The sequence below is a fragment of the Channa argus genome, chromosome 18 (assembly GCF_033026475.1).
Source record: "Channa argus isolate prfri chromosome 18, Channa argus male v1.0, whole genome shotgun sequence".
NCBI lineage: Eukaryota > Metazoa > Chordata > Actinopteri > Anabantiformes > Channidae > Channa > Channa argus.
Window position 1 is genome coordinate 12,238,959 of NC_090214.1, and position 11,042 is coordinate 12,250,000.

The 11,042-nt window shown below is 38.4% G+C and overlaps 1 protein-coding gene across 5 annotated transcripts in view; it reads left to right on the top strand.

Annotated features, from left to right (window-relative positions):
- Nucleotides 1-1,019: 1,019 nt before the first annotated feature.
- LOC137104067 (rab GTPase-activating protein 1) overlaps nt 1,020-11,042 on the top strand; it is a 59,531-nt gene continuing 49,508 nt past the window's right edge. For 2 of the 5 annotated variants that reach the window (XM_067484883.1, XM_067484885.1), the window contains exons 1-6: nt 1,020-1,147; nt 6,273-6,508; nt 8,085-8,114; nt 9,039-9,297; nt 9,499-9,712; nt 9,883-10,057. In XM_067484883.1, coding sequence (XP_067340984.1) covers nt 6,356-6,508; nt 8,085-8,114; nt 9,039-9,297; nt 9,499-9,712; nt 9,883-10,057 — 831 coding nt within the window. In that variant the 5' untranslated portion in view covers nt 1,020-1,147; nt 6,273-6,355. The remainder of the gene's footprint in view (nt 1,148-6,272; nt 6,509-8,084; nt 8,115-9,038; nt 9,298-9,498; nt 9,713-9,882; nt 10,058-11,042) is intronic. The other 3 variants (XM_067484884.1, XM_067484886.1, XM_067484887.1) reach the window with 3 other exon arrangements.

An 11,042-nucleotide genomic window follows, 5' to 3' on the forward strand; every position in this document is an offset into this window, starting at 1 on the left:
ACCTTACACTGACAGCAATAAACACTGTGGGTCTGTTCTTTTTATGATTTGATAGCATTTTAAATATTATTATTTACCAGAGAGTCTCCTCTTAGGACCTAGAAGCTCCTGTGAAGACTGAACTCCTCATACAATGATTATTGGCAGATAAGATGAGCATGTCAGCATTTATGTAAACAAAGGTGCCACAGCAGCACTCATACATTTGTTACTCATAAACACATGTGCTCCTGGTTCTTTGGATTTCTTGGCCAGGGAGATTGTTTTAGACCAGTCTCATGAGCAGCAAATTATTTTTTGGTACCTGGTTGAACTCTGAAGAAACACCAAGGCCTGAAATGATGCACAAAAAGGGCCAGCAAGACAACAACATAATGAGAGAACAGTGACTGTGTTTCTTGTATCTGACTCCTGTGGTTTAATATATGACAATTAGTTGTAAACAAGTGTGTGTCATCCACACTAGCACTAAAAAGAGATAAGTAATAAAAGTAATTTTAATGTAAACAATTAAAATGCATATGTCTTGAGCATCTAGAGTAGTAGTCTTGAGAATTGCATGAAAATGCTGTGATGCTATACTTTCTTGAGGCTCAACCTGGCCTTGACCTTGGGGCCGAATAAATTAAAACATTTGCTTGGCAAAGAAGCCAGCATACACTGAATAACAATTATTAGGTCTATTTTTATGGACATGTTTTAAGCTGTTTAAAAACACATACAGTAAACACCAGTTTTAAATGGAAACATTTAAATGGCTGGACACATCCAAAAACTGCAAGTGACATGTAACTATTAAAGACTGGAGACTTGACCCATTGGTCTCTAGATTGACATGGATCCAGCTTTAAGACTTAAGATTATTCCATTGAAATTGCAGCTTGAGATGAACCTGTGTCAAATGGCTTGGGCTTTCCCTTAAGACCCAAAGACAGCTGTATGGGCATCGTTTCATTAGATTACGCCAAGTCTCCCCTCCTCGGCAGCAGCTGGAGGGCACTGACAGGCGCATGCGCAGTGTGGATGTCGGCGGGTTGGTTGGGCTTGTGTTTACAGCTCGGCTGGATGTTGTTGGCTGCTGATGTTATTGGGAGAGAGCAATGTAGTCTCAACCCTCATTGGAGTAAATACAAGAGTGGCAATTAAGGTAAGCTGTTTTGCACTTGCACACATTTTTAACTTTATAGTTAAATGCGGCTTTTCTCAGTTATGAAGAAATATACCCCTTTGTTGGCTGTAACTGCCAGTATAGCATGACTAGCAGACGTTAGCTAGCAAGCTATATCAAGTAATGGCCTGTATCAAGGCTCTTACAAGCGAGGGCCAGACAGCCGGTTTACTCACCACATTTTTGCGAACACCTTTGCATGGCAGCTCTATGGTGACAGAATAATTTCGCTTTTTTGGCCAGTGTCTGTATTAACCTTTTTTTTTGGGTAGATATTGAATTGATAACTGATGAATAGCTATCTTAGCTAACGTTAGGCAGGTTAGTATGTGCTAACTGGAGCAATAAGTTAACGCTAACAATACAGAAACATGTCTAATGTTACTGTGGCTTCTCCTACAGCCATGAAGCTAAATATTTTAGCTCTGGTTATCTTTCGAATACCTGTGATTTATTTTCTTTCTGTCGTGGGCCGTTCGTGCTTAAGTACGCTACATTAAAGTGTAGCATGTTTGGTTGTAACGATGGCACTTAGCTTTTAACTGTTGTAGAAAGCCCATTACTTGAAATGCTGCCATTATCAGCACCTGTCTGTTAAACAGAGAATACTCAAGATTAAATGGCGGCGAGGGCTGTAAATTTTAAAACGCATAATGTGACGCTTTGTTTGTCACTTTTAGCATCTTTTTCAGAGGACGGAGTGACACTTACCGCTAGTTCTCTGTTTTCGTTTTTAACAAAGTGTATACAAGCTGGTACCGGGCCGGTTATTGTGGTTCCTCCTAGCGTGTTTATTTAATCAGTGACACTGATTATTACGTCAATCACTCTGTTTACTATCATGGAAGCTTTTCTTGTAAATACTAGTTCATTTTGAAATCATAGAGGCTATGTAATTCATACATACAATCACAATGGATAAAGTACTCACATGGAAAACTAATAGCTCGGTATGATTATAGATTGATTTAAGCAAACTCTTCTCATTATGTTTATATGGTTGATATAACAAGACAACCCTAAATTGTATCAGAGGTAATGTTAATACCTGTTACTGTGAATAACAAAGATGACTGAACATTATATAACGTAAGTCAGGTTCTCTGGCAAAATAAGCAATTGAACCCCTCTGAGATTTGTTAGTTGAAGTTTTGTTATTGTCACATGAAATGGAAGGGGCCAGCAGGGATTGTTTTGAAATCTCTGTCTTTTTATGCGTAGTGACCATCAAAATTTGTCAGCTATCTGCTGTAATTGCTTTACATTTTATTGCATTTGGGACTTATAAACCCTATTATATACTATAAATATTATTTTTTCAGGTGCATGTATTTCAAAGCTAATTAATGCATTTTGCTATTGACATATCACATATTTTCTCTCAGTTGCCCTTGTATCCCTCCTACTACAGCTTCGTCTATTACTGAATTTGCACCGACTACTGAATAGTCCGCGGTCTAAAATACACCCCTCATGTGCACCTGTTATTTGGAGTGCTGTAGGAGACTGAAGCCTGGGGAGGCTGGGATCAACTGTCGTGGTTGGTGATGGTGTAGTTAAAGGAGACTCTCTAGAATAAAAAGCATGGCCATGTTTAATTACTACAATAAGAGAGCAATTTAAAGGTACACAGGAGTTTGTTACAGCTCTTATTAACATCTACAACATTTCACCCTCAGCTTGTTCACTCAAAATAAATCATAACTTCAAAAGATCAGCAATGAGTGTGGAGGAAGTATTAGGTTTTTGGTGGCATTGGGCAATGCCTGCATGAGTAGTTGCGGGCAGTCTTTTGTATAACTTGAAAATTATGTAAATGGGGATTCAGTTTTTTGTGTGAATTGCTGAGTTGTTTTTTTTTTAAGCTAGAGTGTGTCAGTCTCAGCATAAATGTAGCTAGTATTGTTCAGTAGGTTAAATTGTTGATGAGTCTTTTAGCAACTACATAACTTTCTGGCATCCTTGTGGCGATGTTGTGAGTCTGTTTCACTGAAGCATTATCTCTAGTAATGGAACATTCGTACTTGATGACCCCTGTGTTCCACATCTTAAATCAAAGCTTGTTTCCGTTTTTCTTTCTTTTTTGTCCTTAAATTATGGTTGTTCAGCTTTTCTGTTATTCTTTCACTTTCTCCTTTCTATCTTTCTCTTTCTTTCCACTCTTTTGCCTGGCTGAAACCACTGCTGTGAGGCGACTCGAAGGGACTGTGTTGCAAGCCTCAATGCTCTCTGGCTGTGTCTGGCTGTGTCTTCCTCTTCCTTGTGAGGTGCACACAAGGCCCAGCTGGCAACCTAGAACAGACCGTTCAAGCTGGAGAGTATTAGGGAGAAGAAAGATAAAACCATGCCTTCTTTTTCAGCAGTTACCTTATGCCAAGCCTGGGAATATATAACCTCAGAAACCTCTATATAATAACCAAAACTGACACTGAAGGTGTCGAGAGAAGCTAGGTAAAATCGTGACAAAGAATTAAGAAACAGTCTGCTGCTGCAGTCTGTTTTACTTGGTGTTGTTGCAAATAGTCATTATGATGTGCAAAATCAAATTAAACAACACAACCACAACAGAGTTGTAGACAATTCTATTGTCTGTAAGCCTGTAAAATTAAAGCACTTTCAAGCATTCAAATAGGAAATGCTATTGCTGATTTGTTTCACAATGACAAAGGATTGAATGTCTTGTTTAAAGTGTACCAAGGCACTGAAAAGGTTGATAATGAACAGTGTAGCTTGTCAGGAGCAGGCAGAGAGCTGTTGCTGAGGCTACAGAGGAAGAAGGCTGACAAGGCAACCATTATAAGCCTGTTGGAGCCACCAACTAGTCAAAGACAGACTGTTACGTTTGTGTGTATGTCCGTGTCTCTGTGGGTCATTTGTGTTTTTAATGCGTGTGTGCATGTGTGCGTGTAAGAGATAGAGATGCAGCATAAAAAGCATTCTTTTCTGTTTGTGTATGTATTGTATCTGTATCCAAAAGATTTCCATTGCTCTCTAAATTATCTTTTTGGGGGGGTTATAAAGCAGTGACCAATTTTTATGGTGGTTAAAAAAAACAAAAACACTTTTCTAATAAAACATAGTATTTCATTCATATTTGCAGGTGTTTCTCTTGTTTTATAGATTAATTAATAATGTCACAGATAAAGTTTTAGGATTCAGTAACATCAGAAAAGCTATTCAAACCTATGACATAAACTTGCTAGATGCTTCAATGAACGCTACTCTGAAGCTTAAGGAACGTGAGGGCTGTTTTTAAATGACTTCAGTAAATAGTTTTCATTAAAACACAGATCTTATAGAGATGTGATGTACTCTACAACTGTGTTAAATTGAAATTAACAAAAGTGAAAACATCTGTGTTGGTGGATTAGAAGTGTGTAGAGCTTTCAGAAAAATTGTTTTTACTTGTATACTTTGTTGTGTGTTTGCAATAGTTTGTAGTTGCATAACTGCGCTTGTGGGTACAGTTCATTTGCCTGCTCACTTCAGAATTCTTCTGGCGGTGTGTCACTATGCTGGCTTTTACCTATCTGGACTAAGACTCACCTTCTCCAATCAGACAGATTGTTGGTGGTGTAAAAGCAAAGCAGAGCAACCACAGGATTTTACTATAGTAGAGTATTTCAGCATATTTCAACATAAACACAAGAGGCAAAGATGAGTTCTTTTGTTGGTCTTTCGTGCTACTTTAGTTGTTCCTTGTTGATGTGTGCACATCCCTTTCTATTTTACCTGTTTGCCATTATTTATGAAAATTGATGTTAAGTTAAAGTCTTGACTGATAATGCTCATAATCAAATTTTCAAAGATTTTAGAGGTGTTTTTACTCTTTGTAGAGCTACATTTTATTCCTTGGTAGGAGACCATGGCAAATCTTTGTACTCTTTCTTTTTAAACAGTTTTGCAGTACAAGTGAAACACAACACTTAGGGCTTTGAGATAAGTAACAATTGCTTATGTCCTTTATATAATTTGAAAATACAGATATCAAGCCTTGTATTGCACAATATAACCTGGTTTGACCTTTCTGGTGTACAGTATATGTATTTGACTTTTCCATTGTTAAACCTGATTTGATAAGGAAGGGTGATGATTTGACAAGAGTGTAGAAACACAGACAAATCTATAAAACTGAGAGCAGGAGAGATATAAGGGCTAAGAAAAATTCAGATTCAGAAGATTCAGGTGGGAAAGATACTTAGAGAATAGGAGAGACATCGCAGAGAGTGAAAATAGGGAGTTCAGGGGGAAATAGCCACAGAATTGCTTGTTATGGTCTCTTCCTGAATCTCTGCCAGAACCTTCTGCTGCTCTACAAAGTGGCACATCCATTTTTTTTGTAGGTAAATTACGCTAATACATAACTTGAACTAATACATTTGTACAAATTTTAAGATCTTGTGCAGTTTTGGGAGGGAGGGAGCTGGGGTAGTCTTCCACAGGCTCTCAATTTAGAGTTATTTGTGGTTGTGGCAGCAGACCAGGAAAACTGTTGTGAACTGAGGAGTGCACATAATGTGCAATGCAGTAATTATCACATTCAGTTAAGATTTTGTAAGTAACATGTTTCTGGTGTTAGTTTAATGTCAAATGTAGTAGTGGGTGTCAAATAGGTGGTGGGTAGTTGTAGCAAACTGGTGTTCCAGTTCCAATTCCACAATTTCTTATACATGTTTCTTTTCTGAAATTGACACCTGCATCACCATAGCATTGCATGTCATTAAGCTATTTTGCAAACACCTTTTCTTTACTTTGATGAGATAAACAGAATTGCTCTAAATGATCCAGACGTCTTTCTTTTGTCTTGGCGTCTTCATTGTCCCCTTCACTTATACTTGAAGTACGCTTTTTGGCTTAATGTTTGCTTTTGCAGCCCCAATTTTCTGCTAATGCTTCCTCTCTCTGAAATTTTTAAAGCTGCCTTAAGGTTGTTTTAGGTCTTCAGAAGACCTCTAAAAGTGTTTAATAAATGGGTTTACCACTTTTAGAGGGTTAGATTACAAACATACGGGTTTCCAGGTGCCTTAAAAGATGCTTTTCATTGATTTCATCACATCATGACTGTTTTGGGATTTTTTCATTTATTTATTTTTTCTTTTTCTAGGTGATTTTGCTCATCATCTCCCACCACTTCCTCCTCCTGTCCCCCATTCATGAGCAGCGTGGCTGAATTTAACAGCGGCAGCCATGGATGACAAAGGCTCGGTTGGGAAGATTAGCGTGTCTTCGGACTCAGTGTCCACTCTCAACAGTGAGGACTTTGTCCTTGTGTCCCAACTGGGGGACGAGACACCCTCCTCCACTAATAATGGTAGTGATGACGAAAAGACAGGACTGAAGGTAAGGATGGTTGGGTGTAGGAATGGTTGGAGGTACAAGGGAGAGAAGAGCAACTTCAGAGCTGTACTATCCAAGTTAGAATTTCTGAGTATTAAAGGTCTCTCAGTATATACGGTGAGATGACAATCTTGTGGTTACAAATCCTATAAAGATGCTAGCGTGAGTATTGTCTTAGTCTGTTTACGTATGTAAGAAACTTTACAGCAACTTTAAAGCTAGAATTCTTTTTAAAATACCGGCACAAAGCAGCCCACACTGTGTTGCAGAATTCAGACTGAATTATGGATCCATAGCACGATTTATCAAAACATCTTGATGTTCTTAACTTATCTTATTTGTCAACAGTGTCACTTGTAAAAATTGATGGTCAGAGGTCACAATTCATACATATTCCATTGTTAAGAGGTTGCATTAATCACTTTTCACAAGCTCTCATTCATCTTTGAAGTAGTCTAACATTCTAGCCATAAGGCCAACCATGTTCTTTTCACTTTTTCCACATTGTCACCTTCTTTTCTCTCATAGTCTTATGTGTTTGTGTTTTATGTGTTTTTTTATTTTATTTTAGGTTACACTTTAATCCTTGTTGATGTGTGCACATGCAATTAAGTTGCAAGTACATTGACATAGGTGTTTTTTGTAGTGAATAACTTGTTTTACTGCTGTAAAATGTTTATATTGTTTAGATAAGTGGTGGTGGAATAGTAATAATTGTTGCATGCAGCTATCAAACACTTGTCTGCTGTGTATCTATATCAATAAGTTGAAGTAATGCGTTCAACAGCTTCTATTTGTTTATAGCATAGTATGTCTGACATACAATATGGTCTGTCCTAGAGTTTGTACTTACTCAGTAAGTAGTAGAAAATGCAGCTGGAAGTGCTTTGAAATCATGGCATAGAAAATATTGGTATCTAGTGACAAGGGTGTGTCTTTCTGCAAAGGGAATAAAGACTTTCTGAGGAATGACATGTAGATGCTAGCCAGCATCCTGTGCGTGTCTCTAAAGGGCTCAGGTTACTTCCCCTTCTACTACTCTTCTATCCTGTTCCCTCCCCTCATACAGTTTGTCTTTATTTTTCAGTTTTCTATCTAAGTATCATATTTGCTTATTTTGAAGTTTACATGCTGGTTTTACTGGCTCATATGCTTGTAGTCTGTCTATTGCCTCTGTCACCTTTAAACAATAAAAGGAATGTTTTACTTGATGTTGTCAGTGTACCAGAAGATGGCGCCAGCAGAGCATTGATGTTGAATATTCAGTTCACAGAAAGAAGACATTGTGCTGTCATTTGCCATTCTTGAAGATTATGGAGTATCAGTCCACATATTACATGAGTACAATGACTGTAAAGACAGTTATTATTTTGATGGAAAATGCAGACCAAATGAGTTGTCTGTACGTACAGTATAGTGGCCATTGTCTGCCTGCTTTCAGAGTTTTTAGTGGTGGTATCACTCCATGTACTGAAACTCAGTCTTTCAGGTATTATGTTTTGGTTTTCGCTATTTTCCCTTCCACTAAGCCCATTTAGTTAGAAAGTCAGTGTGTCTAAACTTGTTGTTTGTTGTACAGGTGATTTCTGAGGAAGGGGTCAGCTTTAAGGTCAGTCTCTTCTCTCTCTTTCTTTTCTTTCCTCCTTACTGTATCTCTCGCTTATTTGTATGTATCTTTATTTCCTTTCTTTCAGTGATGTGATTGTGTGGTGATTTTGTCTTATTAGTGATTAGCTGCGCTTTCTGTATTTTTACTGGCCTTTGAGTGATGACCCTAGCAACCTCTTCAACACTAGCTTTGATTATGGTAGTTGTGATAGATATATAAACTATGTGTCTAAACTATGTATACACTGTGTAGACTATAGTTACCCTGATGACTGCCCGGGCTTGTAGCACTACCTGTAAATCACAAGGCCCACAGAAGCTGCAAAGCAACGTGTCAGATGTGCAAATCTAGATCTAGGTGAATGGTATTTGCTTAAAGAAAACAATTCAATGAAAGTAAATCTAAAGACATACACATTTTTTTGTAATGTCTCTCTGCTTTAAATACTAATAGCACTCATTGTGCATGCAAAGCCTACCTAAATTTTCAACTATGCAGTAACCACATATTCAATAAAGACAAAAAAAATCAAATTCATAAATGCATGTTCTTTTCTTTTATTGCTTAAAAGTGAAGGTGAGGAAAATTGGGGTTTCCTCATTTTGTGGCACTAGTTAATTCAGTCTTTCCTTTCAAACATTCTTCAATGAGTTGAAATGAATTGAAGAATTTCAATGAAGATTACTTGCATACCAACTACAAAGTCCTGCACATTTACAGAAACTATACAAGAGGAATTATTTTGACGTAGGTTTAAGAAATTTGTGTAACAGTATCCGTTGTTGTATTGTATGATTTGTGTTTGTGTCTAAATGTGTTGCTTTTATGCCTCTTGTCCCTGCTTCTTTGTGTGTGTGTTTGTGTGTCTGTGTGTGTCTGTGTCTGTGTGTGTGTGTGTTTTTCCACTTCTTTTGTGTGTATCAGATTGTGGGGAATGGAAGTGAGCAGCAACTCCAGAGGGAATTAGAGGATGTCCTAATGGATCCATCAGTAGCTGACATTGGACTTGGACCAGAAACAGGAAAGGACAACCTTGGAAGGGGTGACCATGGCCTTCTACATACAACAGCATTACCTGTACTGCCAGGGTCTGACCCCCTAAGTGCACCCCCACCCAAGCTGGACATGGTGCTTCCTGTTCAAACGGCTCAGGAGAGTGAGCTGAATGAGAGGTCATACCGAGGTGAGCCGTTAAGTGACTCGTCTTGTCCTCTTTTCTTTTGTCTCTCAAAGCTCTCACAATGGCTCTTATGTTCAGCTACAGTAATTCCCTTTAGAGAAAATGTAAACCCATTGTTTCATTACTTATTAAAATTGTCCACTTTTTTAATTTGAATTTCATTAATTTTTTGACTTATGTTGTTTTCACCAATCCACTTTGCAGCAGATGAATCTTCATCAGAAGGCAGTCCTATTAGTCCCATCCCTGATGAGGACAGTGTTGTGTTTAGTCAGTTGACATATCTGGGGTGTGCATCTGTCAATGCACCCCGGAGTGAAGTGGAGGCGCTTCGTATGATGAGTATCCTCAGAGGGCAGTGCCAACTCCCCTTGGATGTCACACTGTCTGTGCCAGGCGTGTCTGAAGGCACTGTCAGGTAGGGAGGAGATATGTATTACTAGTTCAGCATACTGTATGGATGTTTGGATGTAGTTGTACTTTAAGAGATGTGTGGTTGCATACTTGGACACCTAGTGAGTAAACTTGTAATGAGTGGTGTACGTATGAGATGTCATACATACTTACTTTTTTTTTATATTTCAACAGGTTGTTGGACCCTCACAACAGCACAGAGATTGCCAACTACCCTATATATAAGATTCTGTTCTGCGTGCGAGGCCATGATGGCACACAAGAGAGCGACTGCTTTGCTTTTACTGAAAGCCACTACAATGCTGAGATCTTCAGGATTCATGTGTTCCGCTGCCAAATCCAAGAGGCGGTGAGGATTCAGTAGTTGTTTGTTAAAAGTAATGTTGCTGCTATTCAAATAGTAAACCAAAGAGGGAGGAAAAGCTACTCTTTTAAATACTTTGTGTTTTTCATCCTCGTGGAAGTCAATAAGAACCTCCAGACAGACACTTCGTTATCTATCCTGCATCATTCTAATCTTCAGTTTCTTATACACCCACTTGTAACCTCGTACATTCTAAAATACTAATGCATAGAAACATGAATTTACACATAGATAATGCCCAGTTGTAGTCTATTAGACCTGGCCCCAGGTCTGTCATCCATACTTTAGAATAGAGTGAACCAGCCAGTTTGTTGTCTCTTTCATTAAAAAGAAAAAAAAATGCTTTTGCCATTTCCTTTACAGTACATGAGCCTCAAATCCACTGTAAACAGAAAACCTGTTTCTGGTCAGTTACCTTTTGTTTAAGCTTGACAGATTTAGCAGATATTAATTTTGTTTAAAATACTGTTCTGATTGCATACCCAGACAAGCTTCACACTCACACTTCATGCTTAGTGGCATGCCATCTTAGCTGAACTGTTTACTACTTGCATACTGGCCTATTTAGCCTTTCTATGTGGAGTTTTCATGTTCTCCCCGTGATTGCGTAGGTTTCCTCCAGCTTCTCAGTTTTTCTCACACAGCCCAAAAACATGCATGGTAGGTTAATTGGTGACTCCAAATTGCGCATAAATGTAAATGTGAGACCTAATTTTTGTCTGTCTGTGTATGTCTCTCTGTTGGCCCTGACATAGACTGGCAACCTATCCATGGTGCACCCCACCTGGGATAGGCTTGCTATTGCTAAAACTACTTTCAAATTTAGGAGATATGCTGTAATTTGTTTTTTCAACAGACTTGTGGATTTTGGAACTGCACTGTTCATATATAAAGAAAACCACCTTTTCAGTTGTACACTGCTTCCTTTATGCCAGACCTCCTAGTCAGTCCCAAAGGCTAAATTCCCTGC